Raw genomic sequence first — 23,794 nt, 5'->3', positions numbered from 1 at the left:
AGCAAGGTTTATGTTAACTTGAAACTGTTGATATACCTTTGCCTCAAAATCATTCATGTAAACTGTAAGCTGATCCATCCATACAAGCCTACAATTAAAAGATATAAATTGTAATAGCCAAGTCACTGACATTAATTTATACAGGTGAAAGTCAATCATGAAATGTAACACCTACTGGTGCAAAGTAATGGGCAAAAGAATGCTTGGGCATGCATGAATTAATGTATACTTTCTTCAATTTATATAAGAAACAAAGTAAAATTAATCAGAATGGGATGTGATCAGCAGTATATTAGTTTCCAAATTTACTAAATCATTAATTTAGAAGCAGTAATAACTGAGACCTTACGGACAAAATATGTAAGGCAACGTATTATGTAAATAGTTATTAATGGATACTTATTTTTATTAGTTTTTGTCTTCTGTGAAGTTTTGCAAGTTAAATTGCCAACACATTTAACATTTTTTGCAAATATTAGTGTAATATTAGACTGAATATATAAAGTCTGAAAATATTTCACGTGACATAATTTTGTGATGCCTGAGTCCTGTCCTAAAGTATTGTAATTATTTCAATTTTTAAAGTCTTACCAAGAAACATTTTTAGTCCCATAAGTATATGTGTTAATTCTATAAAGATATTGTCTGTTCTAATTGTTATAGAAAGTGAATTTAAGCTGCACATTTATTATAGTGATATCAAACTCGCAACCGCTCCCAGGTGTTTTGATGTACATGACTATAGTGTACCTCACAAGTAGCCTATATTAACTGGCAAAGGTGCCAGTTTAAACTCTGTTGAACTTGTTAATCTAGGTGAGCACAGTAGGTGAAATGTAAGATACGTAAATCACAATTGAAATTAGATCCCTTCCTCTAGGTGTATATAACACCATTCCCTCCGCCTTAACACGAGAGGAGCTTCTCCACAACAAGTGAATGCGGTGAGAAACAGTCATCAGAAGAAGCAGCCGGCATTTAAGCAGTCGCTCCCGTTAAGCAGCAAGCCAACAGGTAACCAATATATTCGCAGGGAATGGTTATACGGACGCCAAGAAACAACGCGGACCTGCAGAAGCATGAATTTAGTATATTAATACACGTGCTACCACTGTGAAGTGATAAATCCAATGCAAAGATCGACGTTGCAAATTATTAAATGACAGCAGCTACAAATTAAACCAAGAATGAGTCGACGCTTTATTGTGCTTAATTAGTATTTGAACTGAAAAGTAGCTAATATAATATTAAGTTAAATGTTTTATAAGATTTTCATGGGCACTGTTTTACTTATCTCCTTAGCGTATCTAATCAATGAATGTATTATTAATAAGCGGGCTCCGAAAATTGATGGATGGATTATTGGTAACAGGAAACAGTTGCCCATTTGTTGAGCTCTTTAAGTTGATGTCATTGATTGATAAATTAATCCATCAAACCATCAATTCATTCATTTTCTGAGCGGATTTCTTAAAGTTAAGCGCCACTTTAAGCAGCAGTCTGCAGCAGCTGCGCCAGGCGCAAGTCCTTAAAATACAACACAGCTTTCCTCAAAGGTCTCACTTTCTGTTGGTGAAGTAGCTGTGGGCAGTTACAGTAAATGGGATTACTCGGTCTGGCAGTCTATTCAAATGCGTAAAAAAGCAACTTACATAATATTGATGTATTTTATGCAACATATTCTCTCACTGGCAATAATGAAAACTTTGAAAACTTTTAAGTATTGCAAGGGCTATGAAAATAAAAAATAAATATAAAAAATTGTAAATTAAACTATAGTAATTATAACCATCGGTTCAATTCAAAATCATAGCAATTAAAGACGGCTTCTACCAAGACTAATTTCATTACATCTATTTTCGTATGTTGTGTGGCGACTTTGAAAATTGTGTAATACCTTGACACTTATTTTAATTATAGACGACTTTCTAGCTGAACCTTTTTAGAGTGAATAAGATGCTACTGAAATAAACACGTGGCTACCAAACAGACCACATCCCACCACCAACAAATTTCAAGCACAAAGCATTAGAAATTAGCAGAAAAGTCATTAGTCATTTAGTAGGGCTTCTTTTCTTCCTGAAGGAAATCGTTTTATTTCACAAGTAAAAAATAGCTATTGGTAAAACAGAAAATCGTTTTATTTTAACTCATTTATTTTGATATTAAATTTCAAAGCCATTGCCATTAATGTATACTTAATAAACTGCAATTCCTGCCGTGAGAACTATCCTGTTCCGCAAGTACTTTCCGCATAGCTGGATGTTTGAGGTGACATTCTGTGGTGTGACCTGAATAACCATCCTTGACGGTTTACGTAAGAAGTTCATTCAAGATCGCCTTATCAGCTCCTGAGCAGATTGCAAAAATATGTTTCTTTTTACATTTAATTATAGTAACTGCATATTTGATTGATTTTATTTGTCCTGTGAGTCATTACCCTTTTCTGTTTATGTGGATCTAAATTTTCCTTGGGAATAATAACTTTTATCAAGTCTAATCTAATATCATCTAAATATATTCAAAGGCTTATTAAACATGTTGTTTAACCACTTTCTGTGCCTATATGATAAACTTTTACATGCATAGATATTATGTCGTTGTTAAATACATGCAGTGGAAGCATAGTAGTTCTTCTGTTTTAGATGCTATTGTCTATTATTTGCTTCATGTTCATAGTTGTAGGTCTTTAACCAGGACCAGAAAATACAAAGAGGTTATGAGCCTTATCTGGGATTACTGTAAGGTTCTGGTTTTGAACCTCCTATTTTGCCTGTGGTCATGGTCTTAGATTCTAACTAGCCAAACCTTTCAATTTTACTCATGAAGTGCCATAGTCTGGTGAGGCTATAGTTTTATGGGTTCGTAAGCGTAAGCACATTTCGGCTTTTGTGCTTACGCCATGTTATAGTGCGAATTCTACACACAGCGTTATGCATGAGGCCACAGGTCATCAGTTTTTGTGTAGTACATTAAATAGCTTGACTTCTTGAAGTTCTTAACTTTCTAGGCTTGATCAATTACATCTCCAAGAACTTCTCAATTATTCACTGTTGTTTGCCTCCATCTTATCTCCCAACTATACATAACTCCTGTTACATCGGAGCTTCTTCAATAATTTGTCATTATTTCTGCATTTTTTTAAAGAAGATTTTTTCAAAACCTGGCAGGATCTAATCCATAATATTTTAGTATAAGCTCTTAATGCACCGAGGAAGCAATTATCTCTTCATTTATTTTTCTTCTCCATTCCTCCCTATTGGCCCATTAAACTCATCAATTAATTTATATTTGCAAGCCTTAAGTTTTACCCCGTTGGCCATGCGCTCTCTCTCTCTCTCTGAGGAGTGGGGGTCAACTTGTTTTCCAATCTCAATCCATTTTTTGTAAAAATTGATCGATTTGTATTGAATGATTAAAATAAAATTATTATTAAAAAAAATATTTTATGATTTTTAGTATACACATCTGAACTCTAACATATTTTTGAAAGATTATTTTTCTTTTTATTGTAAAAGTCCTTTGACTGGCATATACAAATGTCAAATTGTCTCAAAGTTTGTAGTAGAATTTCAATGTTTATGACATTTTGTAAGGTTTTCTCATGGGATACAATATGTAAGCATTTGGCTAAAATGCCAAATTTCAGATGTATGGCAATTGTTTTATAGGCAACACAATTTTTAAGATTTCAGAAGTACTATTATCCTTTATTTTGTCTCATTGTTTGCATTTTGAATTAAAAAACAATTTATGCCATGCACAAAATGAAAAATATATTGCATACTTTTTAGAAGCTAATTTTATGTGAATTTATATATAGGACAGCGTTTGATACATGGATTAAAGAAGTTGTTAGAATTTATGTAGGGTTTTTACTAGTGGCTATAAAGGTTTTGCCATATAAAAATATATCTTGCATATGGTATATACTGCATTTTATCTAAGTTGATAAAACATTAACTGTTGTGTAAAGGGCAGCACTATGAAACATTCTTAATATTGTTGTTTAATGATTGTGCAGAATATCTACAGTGAAATAGAAATGTCTGAAGAAGGTAAACGAAACACAGAAAATGAGGGTAAGTTTTTATTTCTTGATCCAATGAGCTTGACATTTGTTGAAGGTTTTCAGTTTTTGCTCTTTTGGTATTTTACTGTGCACTGTTCACCCGATATAAGTTTTTGAAGTTTCTTTGAATGTAATGCTTTTTAAAATACTTACAATTATTATAACAGCAGTTCTATCCCACTAAATTGATTAATAATTTGAACTTTTTTAGATTCTATTTTCCATGTGTATGACAACCCGTCATTCCAAAAAGAAAAAGAAAATGAAGAGGAATTTTCAGAAAATGTCAACAAAAAGGAAAAGTAAATAGCTTCTACTTTTATGTGTTTACTTGCCAAATAAGTGCATGTGATACTGGTGCTTTGTAACATGAGGCCTTTGATAAATGTTGCATATAAGTCCTGTAATGTACGGGCTGAAACAAAAACTTCTATATAGTTTAATGAACTCCTAAAAAGCTTTTCTTTAATTGACTAATTCAATTTTTCGTTTGCCTTGCGTTTAACTACTAATGAATTTTGATGCATTCCAAAAGCTGCTAAAACAAAAATTCTGAAGTGTCCACAACTAATTTGCTTTACATTGATTAAAAATCACTTGAATAATAAAATTTAGCAATAATAAAGATGCTAATAATGAGTGATCTACCTTAACAATGTTACCTATAAATGTTGCCTATTTATTTTTTTATGTACTATAAAATCTTTAGCGATATTAATAAAAAGATGTTATAAATAATACTTCAATTTTCATTAAAATGTCTTCTAAGTTGTTCTTCTAATTTAAGAACTTTGCAGTGACCAAAATGGTCTATAAGAAAAACTATCATTAGTTTTTTTTTTATTTTCAATTAACAAGTTACAGTTTTTTCCAATCTGTGTAAGTAACGCCAATATCACATTACCCAACTTCTAATTGTGGGGAATGTCCAATATACTGAGCTGCAGTCGCTGATGTTGTTGCCAGACCATGTCAATTTAAATGACTGAAATTGTTGCCCACATTACATGTATTGACTGAGTGCCCATCTTCCAGCACAGTTGTGCTCTCCCCTTTTTCTTAAAGCCAGAAGTGTGCTGCCTGATGATTCCAGCACTTTATGAAGGGCTAATAGCTGTGGTAAATTAAGCAACAATCTTGATTCTTTTAGTTATTTATTTATTTTTTCCATTGAATGATGGTACATAAATCACCAGTCATCAGACAGCTGAACTTCTGTTCTGTTTGTGAGGTCCAAAGCTCCTGCATTCTTTATTTCTTGTCGCTGCCTTCTATGCATTGTACTTTCGGAGGTGTATTCATTGGTTGTCAGCTGTCATGTACACGGAGCCCACTACAACCTGTTTCATTTCATGGGAGTGAGTCACTGGGTATTTTACATTAGTTCAACGGGAACATGGGAGTGTGCCTCCAACTTCCTCTAACTCACAAAGATTATGTAAATGAAGGCTACAACTGAAAGTCTCTGGAAAAGTTGGGTCATGTGACATCACCTGATACTGAAAATGAATCAGAGAACTTAAACTATGCCAAAGAAATGCGCCTTACCCTGTGATAGTACCACAAGACTTTTCGCTTTAGAAAAGAAGCTTTTGGGCCTAAAGATTTCTTTTGATATTTAATATGTTTGTACTTGTTCTTCCACAGAGGTTCTGTGAAATTCTTAAATAGCTACTCATAAATAATGAAACCCACTCATTCTGGTTTACGTTATATTTATTTAGTCTTGCATCTCAGTAATCTATAGTACTGGGGCTATTTGCTTCTAACATCTCAAATCAATACTGTACACAGACATACAGTCAGGAAATTTGAACTTCTGTCTGGAGTTGGCCCTAACCAATGAGGTCCTACTGCCTAAATTATATGCCAATGTCAATTGAAGCAACATCTCTGTAAAGCATTTTTATATATGGTCTTAATTATCCTGTGATGTTAATTTCTTAATTATCTCAATGACTACACCAGTTGAAATGCACCTCATTTCACTACATTTTGCATACACTTTTATTCATTTCTCCTTTATCAGTAACATACAGTATTTCTCCATATACTCACTTCTTCTTTTGGCTGCTTGCATTAGGGGTCGCCACAGCAGATCATCTTCTTCCATATCTTTCTGTCATCGTACAATACCACAACTCCTCTCGAGGCACCCTGTCATATGCTTTCTCCGGGTCCACAATGATGTAATGCAACTCCTTCTGGCCTTCTCTATTCTTCTTCATTAACAACCTCAGAGCAAACATCGCATCTGTGGTGCTCTTTTTTGGCATGAAACCATACTGCTGCTCACAAATCATCACCTCACTTCTTAACCTAGTTTCCACTACTCTTTCCCATAACTTCATGCTGTGGCTCATCAATTTTATCCCCCTTATTCTTAAATATCGGCACCAGTACACTTCTCCACTCCTCAGGCATCCTCTCACTTTCCAAGATTCCATTAAACAATCTGGATAAAAAACTCCACTGCCATCTCTCCTAAACACCTCCATGCTTCCACAGGTACAGTATGTCATCTTGACTAATGGCTTTTCCATTCTTCATCCTTACTTCCTCCTTGCTAATCAGTTGCACTTCCTGATTCATTATCTCCACATCATGCAACCTCTTTTCTCTTTACTTCTCTTTATTCATCAGCCTCTCAAAGTACTCTTTCCATTAGCTCAACACACCCTCCTCACTTGTGAGTATGTTTTCATCTTTATGCTTTATTACTCTAACCTGCTGCACATCATTCCCAACGCGGTCCCACTGTCTAGCCAATCGATACAGGTCTTTTTCTCACTCCTTAGTGTCCAACCTCTCATACAACTCATCATACGCCTTTTCTTTAGCCTTCGCCACCTCTCTCTTCACCTTTCGCCTGACCTCCTTGTACTCTTGTCTACATTCTGCATTTCTCTGACTATCCCACTTCTTCTTTTCCATCCTCTTCCCCTGTATTTCCCCGTTATTCTACCAGGTTTCCTTTTCCTCTTTCCTCTGTCCAGATGTCACGCCAAGCACCCTTCTTGCTGTCACCCTTATTACACCTGCTGTAGTTTCCCAACTGTCTGGTAATTCTTCACTACCACCCAGTGCCTGTCTCACCTTCTCCCTAAACTCAACCTTGCAGTCTTCCTTTTCCAAATTCAACTATTTGATCCTTGGATCTGCTCTCACTCTCTTCCTTTTCTTGATCTCCAGTGTCATCCTACAGACCACCATCCTATGCTGTTTAACTACACTTTCCCCTGCCACCACTTCATTCTCCTTCAGATTGACTCTTCTGCATAGGATGTAATCTACCTGTGTGCATTTTCCTCCACTCTTGTACATCACCCTATGTTCCTCCCTAATCTTAAAATATTTATAAACCACAGCCATGTTCATCCTTCTGGTAAAATCCACTATCCTCTGACCTTCTTCATTCCTCTCCTTGACACCATACCTACCCATCACCTCCTCGTCTCCGCTGTTCCCTTCACCAACATGTCCATTAAAATCCGCTCCAATCACCACTTTCTGTCCCTTGGGTACAGTCATGTTTATTGGGAAGGGTAAAGTGCTTAATTATTGACCATTTCCATTTGTGGGTGGTTGTTGTGTTCAGATATCCATGCTTTGTAACGTTTGTCCTTCCTGAGCCACCATAGAGTGGGGCGTTACTGATGTAGGTAATGTATCTGCTACAAACATATAGAGCAAAGTTCATCCTGCCTGTTTAATTCTATGGTAGCATAGCCAGTAAGTTTATATTTGTAAAATATTATCTTTGTGTACTGCTACTTATAGTTTAAATCTGTTATCAAACTGTTTGCATGCTAAATACTATATTTCTTTACATGTAGTTTCACACCTGCTCTTTATTAATAAACTGGAAATGTGTACACCTTGTGTCAAGTCAGACTCCAGGTCGTCATATTGATCAAGGGAGGAGTTTAGCTGCATTAATATCAATTACAACGTAATAGTAACATCATAACAGGTACACTGTTCAACACTTCATCCATCTCACTCCAAAAATCTTCTTTCTCATCCATTGCTCACCCAACTTGTGGGGCATATGCATTAACAACATTCATTACCACACCTCCAATTTCCTGCTTCATAATCATTACTCTGTTTGACACTCTTTTTACTTCCAAAACACTCTTCACATACTGTTCTTTCAGAATAACCCCCATTTCTTCACTTATCAACACCATGATAGAATAATTTGAATCCACCTCCGATCCACCTGGCCTTACTCCCCATCCATTTAGTCTCTTACACACATAATATATCAACCTTCCTTCTCTCCATTATATCTGCTAACTCTCTCCCCTTACCAGTCATACTGCCAACATTCAAAGTTCCTACCCTCAGTTCCACTCTCTTTACCTTCCTCCTCTCCTCCTGCCTGTTCTTCTTCGGCCAACAGTAGCCCAATTTCCTCCAGCACCCTGTTGACTAACAGTACAGGTGGCGGTCGTTGTTAACCTGGGGCTCGACTGATCCGGTATGGGAATTTGTATTGTCCACATATTGATTTGGCAAAATTTTACACTAGATGCCCTTCCTGATGTAACCCTCCCCATTTATCTGGGCTTGGGACCAGCACAAAGAAACACACTGGTTTGTGCATCCCCTCTGGCTGGGTTATTACTCCATATACAGTACTGACAACATTTGTAACTTCACAGTTGATATTAAGTCACAAAAAAGACTATCAAGTTTTAAATACTACATTAAAAAATGAATACCTAAGTGTTTGTAAAAATATATGGACTTTTTTCTATCTGGGAATGCACAAAAGCTGATTTTAGGCTGAATATGTAGTGATAAATTTAGATAATGCTTCTTCTTTTTTTGTTCTTCAAATGTTAAATATGCTTATTGTGGAAAAATAAAAATCAGTTATTGATCAAATCTGGTGTGCGTGACAAGGGCCACGAGAAGTCTGTCTTGCGACAAGTGCAGCTTCTGTTTTCTGTAACGAACAAGAAGTTACAAGTGCCCAACTGATGACCTTTAAAATTGTGTAACTACTGATCCAAACAAAATTATTGTAAAGATGTAATGTCTTGAAATTCTTGTGCAACTAAAGTCATAAGGTAAAATTTTGCGCTTAGCATTATAAAAGATTTAGGACACCACACCTGGGCAGATGAAGGGCAGGTGTCCTAGGACTGTGCTTCTCTGTCATTCTTACCTTTGCCTGGTGTGTATTAATAAAATATTTTTTACTAATTTTAATTATATCTCTGTCTTCAGTCACAAGAAATGACACTAGAGAAAAAGTGTCCACAGTTTTCTGCCCCAGACGTGGCAGGAGACGGCCGGCTGACTCCTCGAAAGGAAGATCTCAGCGATCTGTCTTCTTGAAGCAGACTGCCGCTACAGTGTACACCGGCAGCAGAGTAAGCAGCTCCGATAAAAGTTAGGACTGCCCTGTCCTGAGACGACTCCTGCGTGAGGAGTCCCCGGTCTCCTTCTGGTACAACCACGGTGACTGAAAAGGATTTTCCTGACAGAGCTGACTAACACCCAGGCTGGGGTAAGTAACCCGGAGGTTTCCGTAAAAGATAAGCTGGGGCGGGCTTGCTGTAGAGTATAAAAAGTGACCGAATAGTAAATGGAAAAGAAATACCTTGTTTTAGGTCACTCCTGTTGGGAAAGATAGTATAGAACACTATCCTCTGGGAATTAAAAAAGGGGGATTTAGGACGGATCCGTGCGTGGCACACCCATAAACCCGACAAATCTATTGGACAGAGGATAGAGCATAGAATAGAAGAATAACAGGTTAAAAAAAACAAGGGGAGTAATAAAAAAGTACGTACTAGAAATAAATATTTGCTTTCACCGTGCACTGTGACAGTAACGTAGGAAATAGTGTAGTATACTTCCCTGGGAATATTAAAGGAACGTTGGGGCGGTGAGTGGCACACTCAGCATTCCAATAGTTCATCGGACAGGGGACGAGTAGGACAAGGATAGAAAGATAAATCTGGCACAGGGCTCGGGGGGGAAAAGCAAAGGAAAAAATGGGAATACATAACAGCAAGTCTGCCAACCGCGCCTGGGTTCAAGTCTTTTATGCTGGAAGGATTGTTTTCGGAGGATCAGCAGACGCCGCACAAAAAAGGGTCACCTAGAAAGTTAATAGAGAAAAACACAGGATTGGATTTTAAAAGGGCATGTAAAAAATGGAATAAGCAGAGCGGTGGACATTAGAAGGGACAGAAGACGCAAGTGAAATTCAGGAAATTAGAAAAATATTATGTAGAAATGCACAAGGGTGTTGTATGTAGAAGTGTATGAGGATGTTGTAATAGAGGTATGTGTTATGTATGACAGATGGGAGTTGGTTATTAAAGATTGTAATTTAAAGGCAGTACAGAAATGAATTATTGGCTGCAGAAAGTTAGAACTAGAAAAAAAAAGACCCGTTATATCCCACACTTGTTCCTCCACCACCTCCAGCCCACCGCACCAGAATTAAAAGATGATCCCTTGGGGTCTGGTTTCTTTGAAGAATATCATTATGATCCCTCATTACACACTGATCCGGGGAATGACAAAAGTAACGTAATGGGTTCGGCAGGTGGGTTTCACGATCCTAGAACCTCCATTTCACAACGCACTAGAAGTCAAACCCTATTCCTTCAGCCCCCTAATCAAAACACCACCTTTCAATCCCCAAACCCACAGGCCCCTTATTGGAATGCCCCCTGATTGAGATCCCAGAACCCCCCCGACATGATTCAATGCAACCTGCAGGAGCTAATAACCCCACTACTGTAATGATACATCGTAACTGAGACATTCAAGAGCTGAAGGACGTTGTGTCCGAATTGCCTGATCCCAAAGTCATCGGTGTGTTTAAAAAATTCATAGAACAATTACAGCAGCTGTATGATATGTATAAGTCTAATGCTGCAGAATGGACCCAGGTGCTGTGGAGAAAGCTTGGCACCACATGGGAGACTGTCAATCATGGACAGCATAACGGAAACCCGTGGCAGTGGAACGAGGCGTGCCTCGGGCCGGGATGAAGGTCCCTTTATTACGCAATGGGAACATGTTAAAATAATATTAAGGACAAGTATAAGAAAGGCAGAGACTGGTCTCTTATCTCGGCTGCCAAACAGAAAAAAAAAGAGACAGTAGATGAATGGGCACACTGAATTTAAGAGTTAATGGCAACACACTCCGGCCTTGAAAATCCAGACAACCGAACTAAAACTGCAGTTCCTCTTTTGTTTCCGGACTTAGAAGTTTACATTCAAAACAAGGTATCCTGTATTAGATGAGAGGCTGCCGCGTTTGAGGAAGTAAAACGTCACGCAGCGCATGCTGAACAACAGAGCAAGCAGAAAGAGTCAGACACCCAGACAAAGCTGATTGCAGCACAAATGAACTATTACACTGGTGGGGCCACTCCCGCAGAAGTCGTGGACGTGGAGGATTTTTCCGGGACAAGGGTGTGGACGGGACAAGGTAGCGGATATATGTTACCTAATCCAAGTGGATCATCCACTCAGCTGCCTCCCCCTCCAGATCCAAACGCTACACCATATGCTTGTTACGGGTGTGGTGAAATGGGACACTTCTGCCGCAATTGCAATTAATTCAAACAACTGTACAATATCTAGGTCATGACATCACAAATGGAATAAGAGCTCTCTCTAGCGATCGCATTAACACCATTCAAAATCTTCCCAGACCTGTCACAAAACAACAGGTTATGTCTGTATTGGGCATTCTGGGTTACTGCCGCAATGGATTTTGAATTTCACTGAAAGAGCACAGCCGTTACAAAATTTAGCAAACACCCCTGGCCTTCCTCTTTCTGGTCAGGTGCAATGGTCCGAGCAGGCTGAGAAGGCTCTCTGTGACTTAAAAAATGCACTTTCGGTGGCACCAGCCTTGGGCCTTCCGGACTTTTCTCGTCCCTTTACTCTGTTCGTGGGACGAAAAGGGGGATATATGAATGCAGTTTTAACACAATTACATGGGGATAAACAAAGGCCAATAGCTTATTTTTCAAAAATTGGATCCTGTGGCCGCAGCACTTCCGCCTTGCCTTAGGGCTGTGGCTGCCACAACAGAAGCTGTGCTAGCCAGTACAGATATAGTGCTCATGAGCCCCCTAACAGTAAAGGTGCCTCACGCTGTACATTCCATTTTAGTACAGGCTAAGACCTCCCATCTCACTACTGCTAGGGCAATACACTATCAGAATGTACTCTTTGCCATACAGAAATAGCAAAGGTTGTAAAGCCTCGAGTAGATCTACAGGAAACACCTTTAGAAATTGGAGAAAATATTTTTGTAGACGGATGTTCTTTGCGATTGGAAAACGGAGCACCCTCAACTAGTTACGCAGTGGTCCAAGGGGACCGCCTGCTGGAAGCAAATCGAATTTCATCAAGTTTAAGTGCACAAGCAGCTGAATTAATAGCGCTCACCCGAGCATGTCAGCTGTCCGAAGGAAAAATCATAACAATTTATACAGATTCCAGATATGCCTTTGGAGTCTGCCATGATCATGGGGCATTATGGAAATTGAGGGGATTTAAGACCAGTACTGGCAAGCCCATCCAACATCAAAAGTTAATCGAATCCCTCTTGGAAGCCATAACTAAACCATCAAAACTAGCGATTGTTAAATGTCAAGCTCACACAGGAAAACAGGACCTTGTCAGCAAAGGAAATGAATTGGCAGATTACTTTGCTAAAGAGGCGGCATACAGTAACACACCAATCTCTTTATTCCAACAGAGAAATGACAAGGACCCCGATAATCAAATTATTTCTTTACAGAGTGCAGCCACGGACATTGAAAAGAAAAAGTGGTCCAAAGAAGGATCCCTCTCTGATGGAGTCTGGACTCATCAGCAAACTAACAAACCTTTTCTCCCAAAAGCTTCTTTTCCAGGTATGGCAAAAATAGCCCATGGCCTCGACCATGCTGGGAAAGATGCCATGGTTCAAGATGTTGAAAAACATTGGGAAGCTGTAGGCTTCTCTACATATGCAGAGCAATTCTGTAGACGCTGTGCATTATGTCAAAGGTTTAATGTAGGAAAAGGCACTCAGGTAAGTCCCGCCGTTACTCCTAACCCAATGGGTCCGTTTGAACACCTCCAAATGGATTTTATTGAACTAACACCGTCTATAGGTTACCGATATTGCCTTGTGATTGTCGATGTGTTCTCCGATGGGTAGAAGCTTTCCCTTCAAAACGCAATGATGCCAAAACGGTTGCTAAAGCACTAATTAAAGAAATTATTCCAAGATGGGGCATCCCGCAAAAGCTACAGACAGATAATGGTACTCACTTTGTGAATTCCATAATAAATGAATTGACTACCTGGCTACAGATCAATGTACATCATTACTGCAAATACCATCCACAAAGTGGGGGTATTGTGGAACGATGCAATGGCACCCTAAAAGCTAAGCTTGCAAAAATTTGTGAACAAACCAATTTATCCTGGCCAGATGCTTTACCCTGGCTTTAATGGGATTGAGGGGACGGACACACGGCAATTGGGGCTATCGCCGTTTGAAATCCTGACGACGACCCATGCCCGCTGGCATGGTTATAGGAAATGTGAACCTGCATACTGTGGACAATGATCTTCTCTCTAGTCTTACAGGCCTCCGAGCGTCCCTGAAGGAAGTCCACGAGCAGGTTAATCAGGCTTGGAGAACCAGCCCTCCATCTAAGGACTCGCGATTCCCTTGGGCACCTGGATCCTGGTTCGAGACACCCGGAGGAAACATTGGCATCAGCCTAGGTGGAGAGGACCGTTCCAAGTTCTTTTGTCCACACCACACGCTGTAAAGGTTGAAGGATTGCCCGCCTGGATTCACGCTTCGCACTGCAAAAGATGGCACCCATAATATACATACTCTTGTTGTTTTTTCTTCCATTATCCACTTCACGGGTGACACTGACTTTCCAGGTTGAGGAAACTGCCTCATACCAGGTTGACTTTTGTGCAATTGTTCTGGAGTGATGTGTTTGCAAACACAGGACCAAATGACTGGGGTTATGAACCCTGGCAGGCTACTCAGTATGGCCTAAAGACTCGATTCTCTATTTTAAAGGGACATGCCTCTCATGAGTGTGCTAAGAATCAGTGTAACCCATTAATCATTACTCTAAAGAATCCTTCTTTGCATGATTCAGGAACTTATGTCTTAGCTGCATATGCAAGTGGTCATGATCCCCGAGGACTCTTTCAAATTAAGGTCAAGACACCTGCTCCCTCTCCTCTGTCCCCCTTTCCTACTTAGTTTTTGACTACTGCATCCGCAAGCGAGGAAAAACCCCTAGTCCAGGCTTTGAATCTAACCACCTTAACAAGCACGTTCTCAGTAGAAACTGGTTATGGAGACCAGAATAGATGGTTACTTATATTATAACCAGCAGCGTTTCCTTAATTTTACTAGAAATGCTATAGAAGGTATTCATGAACAATTAGATCGCACTCCCTAATGACTTGGCAAAATCGCTTACTTGCTGAGAAAGGTGGAGTATGTGCTATGTTTGGTGATGCTTGTTGTACATATATCCCTAATAATACTGCACCTGATGGGTCCATTACTCGAGCACTAGCCAGCCTAACATCTCTTTCCAATGAACTTGCCACTAACTCAGGCATTTCTGACCCTTGGGATCGATGGTTCATGTCCACCTTTGGGTCATGGGGCCAAAGGCTAAAATCAGTATTTATTTCTTTGGCAGTAGTATTCATTGTCCTTTTACTTGTCGGATGTTGCATTGTTCCTCTTATTCGCTATATAATATCCAAATATTTCACTGCTTCTATAGCCAAGGCCTATATGCTACACGAGGAACATATGCTCCAAATTGCCTCTTCAGTTTCCTCATCCCTTTCCCCCTCTCCTCCTCCTTCCCCATCCCTTACCTCCACCTTCTGAATTTTCTTCACTCTTTGTCATGCCCAGATTGATAAAAAGGGGGGAATGTGGAAAAATAAAAATCAGTTATTGATCAAATCTGGTGTGCGTGACAAGGGCCACGAGAAGTCTGTCTTGCGACAAGTGCAGCTTCTGTTTTCTGTAACGAACAAGAAGTTACAAGTGCCCAACTGATGACCTTTAAAATTGTGTAACTACTGATCCAAACAAAATTATTGTAAAGATGTAATGTCTTGAAATTCTTGTGCAACTAAAGTCATAAGGTAAAATTTTGCGCTTAGCATTATAAAAGATTTAGGACACCGACACCTGGGCAGATGAAGGGCAGGTGTCCTAGGACTGTGCTTCTCTGTCATTCTTACCTTTGCCTGGTGTGTATTAATAAAATATTTTTTACTAATTTTAATTATATCTCTCTGTCTTCAGTCACAAGAAATGACACTAGAGAAAAAGTGTCCACATTATACATACTGTTCCCACATTTTAAAACTCTGAATATAGTTCAGGTTCACTGGGTTTATTCTAGCACCATCAATAATGGGGGAGGATCAAATTCTGGATAAGGTGCCAAAGACTTGCAACATACATGTATATTCATTGATATAGGGTTATCTTAGGGTCAACAAACAAGTGATGTTAGAAGAAAACTGACGTGCCAGAAAATATGCACAGAACATTGGCTGATTTTACACAGTGACCAAATGAGGACACTCTATGACTTATCTGAATAGTTCCACCATGTCACTAAAATATTGTACAAACTTGTACTTATACTGTACATATTTTTTAATTCCAGGAAGAAAAATAAAAAAGAAGAACTTGCAAAGTCAGTGGGAATATTCCAGCTGGTTAGTATAAGTCATTTATTCAATGAATTATGGACCCTACACTCTGGCTTTGTAGTTGGTTAATTATAATAAATGTACAGATTTTCATCTTTCTTGATTAACATGATAAACTACACTGCAATACATTTAGTACAAAAGATATTTACTTTATGAAATCATATTCAACTTAATACTTTTTACAGAAAAGCTGCAGGCATAAATGTAAAATATAAACATTTATTAAGGGTTTCTAAATTACTATAAAATAATTTATTATAGCTCTGAGGTACTTGTCAGAAAAAAATAATAGGGTCAAAAACATCAATCCAATATCTGCATGTACTTCTTAAAATAATTCTGAATTAAAATTTGACATCTTTATGATTATCATTCTAATGTATTGTTTTGTTTTTAAATACACAGTTCCACTATGCTGATACTTTGGATATCATATTGATGATAATAGGTTTAGTCTGCTCTGCAGCACATGGCGTTGCACTACGGATTATGATCGTTGTGTTTGGACAAATGACTGATAGCTTTGTCAGCAGTGGCATACAAGTAAATATCACAGGTAAGACCTGCCTTGTTCTCTTGTCATGCAATTTTTAAAGAGTAGTTTTAGTATTAAGGATGGTTGTTGATATCTGTTACAGCACTAATGAAATTGTCAATTCTTTAGGTTTCTTTAACCTGTTTTTCTTATTTGTTAAAAGCACTTGCTTGATAATGGGTGTTTTATGTACTTTTGACAGATTTGTGAGGTATCTAATATTTATATACAGTATAATCTGTTGCTCTGTTATTTTATAGTTACATTTATAAACAAACAAAAATTACCTGCTGTTTAAGTCTTTGTCAGAAAACACAATATTATACATGTAGATTTTGTTATTAATGCCAAATACTATGGTTATGATAGGGTGCTGGTGTCTGTTCTGGTAGTATTATGCACAAGGCTGGACCAAACCCTAGTTGGGGCATCACTCTGTTGCACAGCATTCACACACATGCAAACATTCTCACTCATACTGGTCCAAATTAGTGTTGCCAGTTAGATGAACATGCATGTGTCCGGAATGTGGGTGGAAAATTGGGAGTAATGTACTTAAAATGAGATGTGAACTCAGGATTCTGGAGCTACCTGTGAGGCAAGAATCCCAACCATCATACCGTTATTCTACCCAGTACTGCATACAGTAAGTTTAAAATATACAGAACACTTGAAATTGTATACTATATTTATTATACAGTATATTTACGTTATTCAATTTATGCCAAATTAAAGTATGTATGTTTTATTTATGTATTTTCAATTTAAATAGTTATCTAACCAATTAAGTTTTATCAACTTATAGCCTTTAGCATGTATTTTATGTAACATTTACAGACTTGACTTAATCCAGTTCAGGGTAGTAAAGGGTCCAGTCTATCCTTACCTCTCTGGAACAAAGCAGAAACCAGCCCTGAGCCATCACAAGGCCCACCTATGCACATAATCACACCTCCATGGGACTACTTTAGAATCCCCAGTTAACCTAATATTAACATTTTCATGGATTTAGGAGAAAAACTAGAATACTCAGAGAGAAAAAGAAACACACGCAATAGAATACTGAGAATGTGCTAACTTTGCATGGATAATGATGAGCCACAAGATTTCAAACCCAGGAAGGCAGCTCTGTGAAGCAGCAGCACTAACCACTGTATAACCATGTAACACAAGATTAAACTACAAAGTTTTAAATATAGCTTGATATTTTTGAGTCTTCATTGTTTACCTGTACAGTAGACTCCAATCATAGGTCTTCTAAAGTAATACATTTACCAGTTATTCAATGGATTTAAATTATAAGCAAAGATGTAACACATGCCTGATTTCAGAATTCTGCCTTTATGAAAATATTGGATATTTTTCTTGCAGTATGTTGTGCATTATTAAAAGATGTTCAACACCAAAAAAGTATAATTTCTAAAGCAACTGATTTATTTCATTTATTCCTCCCTACTTTAAAATTGTATTATGTCTATGTTGTCAATGTGATTTTAAACTTTTGTCCCTTACTTGCACTTTGATTTGTTTAAACAGTAAACTCCACACTGAATGCAAGTAGCTCAGACTGCCCTCAACTGACTGGGATGAAAATTCAAGCAGCTATGACAAGGTATTATTTTCTTTCTTACTTCATTTTTTGGATTCCTAATAGAATATATTGGAAAGTTATCAAAAATGCTCAGATTCTATATAATCCATTTGAAAAGATCTACTGTAATGTTAAGTTTCTGGAGTTTTTTTCGGAGTATTTTTACTCCATAAAAATTAAATGTTAATTTATTTCACTGATTGCAAAAACAGTGGATTATAATATTTTATGTATTTTTTGATATTAAGGCCACTGTTTTAATAAGACATTAATTCTTTATTATGATAATCTGAAAGCTGACTTGCACAAAGCTTCATAAATGGAATACCCTCTAGTTACATTTACTTTAAAGAAAGGAAAAAGGTCTTTACAATGAAAAATGTAAAGAAAAAAACTGAACTAAAATTATCTTCTCTTTTTGTCAGAAATGCATATTATTTCATCACCATTGGATTGTTTGTGTTAATTCTTGCTACAATTCAGGTAGCAACATTTCTGCTGAGCTCTTCAAGACAGACACAAAGGATCCGTGAAAAATTCTTGTATGCAGTTCTTCATCAACACATGGGCTGGTTTGATGTACATGAGTTAGGAACATTAAACACAAGACTGACTGAGTAAGTTTCATTTTTATACTGTATTATTAAGAGCTTTATGCAATCTCTCTAATGGGCAAAATAAGCCTTGTGAAGAAACCATTTTACAAACATTAATCATTTTAATGGTTTGTGGACCACCCAAGTGCACAAACGTTTGTTGATATGTGAGGAAAATTGGAGTTCTTGGAGAAAAAAACATGAGGACATGGGGATAATGTGCAAATTACACACAGACAATGGTCAAACATGGAATTCAAATCCTGGATGTTGGAGCTGTGACAAAAATAAGCCTTGTGGAGAAATGAGTCTACAAACATAATCTCTTTTGCATTGGTTTGTGGACCTAAAATATACTGCTCAAAAGAATTAAAGGAACACTTTTTAATCAGAGTATAGCATAAAGTCAATGAAACTTATGGGATATTAATCTGGTCAGTTAAGTAGCAGAGGGGGTTGTTAATCAGTTTCAGCTGCTGTGGTGTTAATGAAATTAACAACAGATGCACTAGAGGGGCAACAATGAGATGACCCCCAAAACAGGAATGGTTTAACAGGTGGAGGCCACTGACATTTTTCCCTCCTCATCTTTTCTGACTGTTTCTTCACTAGTTTTGCATTTGCCTACAGTCAGTGTCACTACTGGCAGCATGGGGCTATACCTGGACCCTACAGAGGTTGCACAGGTAGTCCAACTTCTCCAGGATGGCACATCAATACGTGTCATTGCCAGAAGGTTTGCTGTGTCTCCCTGCACAGTCTCAAGGGCATGGAGGAGATTCTAGGAGACAAGCAGTTACTCTAGGAGAGCTGGAGAGGGCCATAGAAGGTCTATAACCCATCAGCAGGACCAGTATCTGCTCCTTTGGGCAAGGAGGAAGAGGGCCTGAGCCCTACAAAATGACCTCCAGCAGGCTACTGGTGTGAATGTCTCTGACCAAACAACCAGAAAGACTTCATGAAGGTGACCCAAGGGCCCCATGTCCTCTAATGGGCCATGAGCTCACTGCCCAGCAGCATGCAGCTCGATTGGCATTCGCCATAGAATACCAGAATTGGCAGATGCACCACTGGTGCCCTGTGCTTTTTACAGATGAGAGCAGGTTCACCCTGAGCACGTGACAGAAATGAAAGGGTCTGGAGAAGCCATGGAGAACATTATGCTGCCTGTAACATCATTCAGCATGAGCAGTTTGGTGGTGGGTTAATGATTGTCTGGGGAGGCATATCCATGGAGGGTCACACAGACCGCTACAGGCTTGACAAAGGCACCTTGGCTGCCATTAGGTATCAGGATGAAATCCTTGGACCCATTGTCAGACCCTATGCTGAAACAGTGGCTCCTGGTGCACGACAATTCCTGGCCTCATGTGGTGAGAGTATGCAGGCAGTTCCTGGAGGATGAAGGAATTGATACCATTGACTGGCCACCACACTTTCCTGACCTAAATCCAATAGAACACCTCTGGGACATTATGTTTTGGTCCATCCAATGCCACCAGGTTGCACCTCTGACTGTCCCGGAGCTCAGTAATGCCCTGGTCCACATCTGGGAGTAGATCCCCCACAACACCATCTGTCATCTCATTAGAAGCATGCACCGATGTTGTCAGGCATGTATACAAGAACACAGGGGCCATACAAAGTGCTGCGTACAATTTTGAGTTGCTGCAATTATATTTTGGCAAAATGGACTAGCCTGCCACATAATTTTTTCACTCTGATTTTTGGGGCGTCTTTGAATTCAGGGCTCTGGAGGTTGATCATTTTCATTTCCATCCAACGATGTGGCATCCTTTCGTTCCTAACACATTACCCAGTCTATATCAGTATAGATATCCAGGAGGATTTCTTTTTCCCATTGAGATCTGATGTGTTTTCAAAGTGTTCCTTTAATTTTTTTGAGCAGTTTTATATATTTATGGGAAAGGTGCTCTATAAATAAAATGTATTATCATTATTTTTATATAAACATTAAAATAGTGGGCAGTTGTAGGTTCTGTGTTGCTTACAACAGTTCAGTTTTCAGAGTTCTGAAACTTAAATCTTTTTTTACTGGAGATTACAGTAGTTAAATAATGCTTTATTTCAGTAGTTTCAAAATGCAAAGCTAAGCACTCCAAAGACAATAAGCAAGCAGATTAATTTTGCAAAACAGCTCCAGGATTATACAGTATATAAATTATTTCCCTATGGCTACTCATTGTACAAAACTTTGGGTTGAAATGCAAAGTATAACTATTTTCAGGTGGAGGAAGTATTTTACTGTCATAACTCAAACCACTTAAAAAAAACTGAATTACTTCTTTGGATGAAAAGTGTTCTTTTGTAGTAACAAAAACTTCTTTCAAGAACAGAGTAGGTTCTTTGCTTAATTGGGTTTGGAAAAAATTTCAAAACCAGCTATATAATGGTTACCTGTAACCTCTTACCTGTCTCACTGTCCATATCGTAAGGCCCTCTAATTGCAGGCTGCTTTGCTGACTGGGACTTTTACTTCCAAGTGTTTACTTCAAACCAGTTCACCAGCAAAACAGGGCTTCAGAAGAGTGTTCTGTTATACTTTTATTGGACCGCAGCTTGACAAGATACAGTATGTGTATTCCAGCTTCCTGGCAATGCTAATTAATAGCAATCATATAGAACCACTGATTTAAGCTTTTCTTAAAAATGATTTTTTGTCAAAACCAATATCAGCAAATATAAGCAACACAAAAAATTGTTTGTGCAGTCTTTATTCAGTCCTAGATGACAATTTCCAGACACATATTTTCTTTAGGTGGAAATATATACCTTTAATCCTCTTTTCTCAATGCCCAACTGCTAAGTGAGAGCTTAATAAAAGTGCCTGTTTCAGTTTTTACAAAACAGAGAAAAAGAGAAATACTCTTTGTAAATGTCCATGTCTGCAACTGAGACGAGCTCTTTACAAAAATGTCAGATTAACAGCGTCTGAACTAAAGGACTTTCTTTGAAAAAAAGTCTAATAAAATGTAGCCCTCCCATCTCGCACACAAAAACACCTTGCTTACTTGTTTTCATCTGTATTAGCAAAGCTTACAGTTTTCTCAAAATGCACCGAAAATGTTATTGATTCATTACTATAAAGTCAAGGTTATTTTCCATTATGAATCAAACGCTCCACTTCCTAATTAACGAAAACACTCTAAATCCTGCTTTCTCTTCAGTTTTCCCTGAATACACTGCACTCTTGTTCCATTTGACAAGACTATCAGGCTAAGGGTTATTACCTCAAATATATCCCACATGCATCTGTAATAATAACCTCATCAGAATTATTTTATGGACAAGGAGCATGGTTACCCGAAAACTTTCCACATTTAATTTAAAATATATTTTGCCCTGAAGGGTAAGGAAGAGTAGAAGACCTCTCCACTACTTTCTAAATAAAAGCAAGTATGCCTGGAGTGATTGACCCTTATATGTTTGAGTGTGTTCACATACAGCATTCAAGGCATGTTCCATAGTGCTGTACATGACCTAAGGTTAATGCTTCTGTAATTTGTAGAAAATAAATTCAAATTTTTTTCTCTTATCTGTATGTGTATTTTGCAAACCTACATTCCAGAAATCTCTCCTTCTGCTATTAAATTTATTTTATTTTACTGGAGTAAGACTTGTATTAAAAATTGTATAGGATAGTATATACTTAAATACATGTTTACTGGGTTTGTGAAGAAAGTAGCAAACTTGAAAAATTGCTTGTTTCATTCATTATGATAATATTTCAGACAACAAACAGCTATTTGGAGGGACCAGGCAGCCCTTGGCCTACTTTAGATAACCTTTAATGTGTATTTACTTCATTTAATGGCAGTAGCACCAATTTTTTTCTAGGATTAATATACGGATTGCAATTTTATCTCTACAATGTCTTCATGCAAACGTACAACATCAGGATAACTGATCATTATTCCCAAGTAGACCGTAAATAATCAATTTAATGCCAAATCAAATGAGTGAAAACTCTTAAATATGTTAAGTTTAGGCATCTCACAGCATGTGCTATAATATTGTTTGGAAATCTGATAGCCTTTGCCATGACAGATATGAGCTATCTGCCAGATAGAAGAGTGAACAGAAAATGTGCAGAGTAAGTAGGTTCAGAAATGATCTTAAATGTTATATATGCCAGTCTGCAAATCAGAGAAAATTAATAGTGTTGAGGTGTCGACCAGTGAATTTAGAAGTGTTACACACCATTCTCTCCCTATAGCTGCCTCTTGTCCTTGACATAGATTGCCATTTGAAACAGCTTTGGAGAGGGATAAAGTGTGTCCATTTAAAATGTATGCACGCACACACTATGTTTATTGCATTGTATCTGTTGGATTTTTTTGTGCTTTATTTACTGTTTCATATTTTATTTTAAACTGTACTGTAAATGTGCATTATTCTTTGATCTTGTCAACAGGCAGAAAATAATATAAAAATAAGTTGAAATAAATTCAACTCATTTGGATGTGAGGCAATGATCCATAACAAAGTGGTCCTTAGTAGTTGTGGCTGCACATAGAGATAAAATATATATTGTTAAAAAGATAATTACATTTTCACTGTAACTATCATTATATTTCACAAAATTATAATGAAAAAGCACGTCGTTCATGAACACATTCTAAGTTCAAGGAAATGAGCAAAGTAGAAAGTATTAACCCTACAAAATAAAACATTACATATGTATAGGGGTAGTGCAACAAATGAATAAATATTAATTTTAACTTTTTGTGGATATTACACATGTTTTGTTTGTGTAATTATGCCTGTATTTTGTTTTTTCAAACAAAATGGGAAAAAATATATCTGTCATCATTCCAGACTGGACAGTGCCAGTCATGTATTGTGGTTTTCAGAGAATTAGAAGAGGCTTTTATTAATCCACGGAAGTCATGATTTTGATCTTTTTGTGCTGTTGTTTCTGTAGTGATGTTAATAAAATAAAAGAAGGCCTTGGAGACAAAATCTGTATCTTTCTTCAGTTCTTCTGTACCTTCATATCAGGGATAATCATAGGATTTGTCTATGGATGGAAGCTTACATTGGTTATTTTGTCGGTCAGCCCTCTCATTGGAGTATCAGCAGCTGTGTGGTCAAAGGTAACAAAATTTTATTCTTTTAAAGTTACAGTTTTCAAGAAATTGCCAATAAAAGTTGTATTGCATGCAATGCCAGAATTGATAAATACACAAAAAAAAAATAAAAAACAAA

General features: G+C 37.7%; 2 protein-coding genes and 1 long non-coding RNA gene across 4 annotated transcripts in view; all 3 read left to right on the top strand.

Annotated features, from left to right (window-relative positions):
• LOC120516128 (ATP-dependent translocase ABCB1-like) overlaps positions 1 to 23,794 on the top strand; it is a 506,684-nt gene that overhangs the window by 174,434 nt on the left and 308,456 nt on the right. The window lies entirely within an intron of this gene.
• LOC120516131 lies at positions 892 to 9,327 on the top strand. 2 transcript variants are annotated; one of them, XR_005630787.1, is made up of 4 exons: positions 892 to 1,014; positions 4,025 to 4,082; positions 4,284 to 4,374; positions 9,314 to 9,327. It is a non-coding gene; the product is annotated as an uncharacterized LOC120516131 (long non-coding RNA). The 2 variants fall into 2 exon arrangements; XR_005630786.1 differs by lacking the exon at positions 9,314 to 9,327 and having other exon boundaries at positions 897 to 1,014; positions 4,284 to 4,375.
• The window catches only part of LOC120516096 (ATP-dependent translocase ABCB1-like), a 166,092-nt gene continuing 158,098 nt past the window's right edge, over positions 15,801 to 23,794 (top strand). The window contains exons 1-5 of the mRNA XM_039737555.1: positions 15,801 to 15,846; positions 16,249 to 16,399; positions 17,915 to 17,990; positions 18,395 to 18,586; positions 23,511 to 23,682. Coding sequence (XP_039593489.1) covers positions 16,282 to 16,399; positions 17,915 to 17,990; positions 18,395 to 18,586; positions 23,511 to 23,682 — 558 coding nt within the window. The 5' untranslated portion in view covers positions 15,801 to 15,846; positions 16,249 to 16,281. The remainder of the gene's footprint in view (positions 15,847 to 16,248; positions 16,400 to 17,914; positions 17,991 to 18,394; positions 18,587 to 23,510; positions 23,683 to 23,794) is intronic.

Source organism: Polypterus senegalus, chromosome 15 (genome assembly GCF_016835505.1).
Source record: "Polypterus senegalus isolate Bchr_013 chromosome 15, ASM1683550v1, whole genome shotgun sequence".
NCBI lineage: Eukaryota > Metazoa > Chordata > Cladistia > Polypteriformes > Polypteridae > Polypterus > Polypterus senegalus.
The sequence above is the reverse complement of the archived record's forward strand: the minus strand, read 5'-3'. Positions and strand labels throughout refer to the sequence as shown.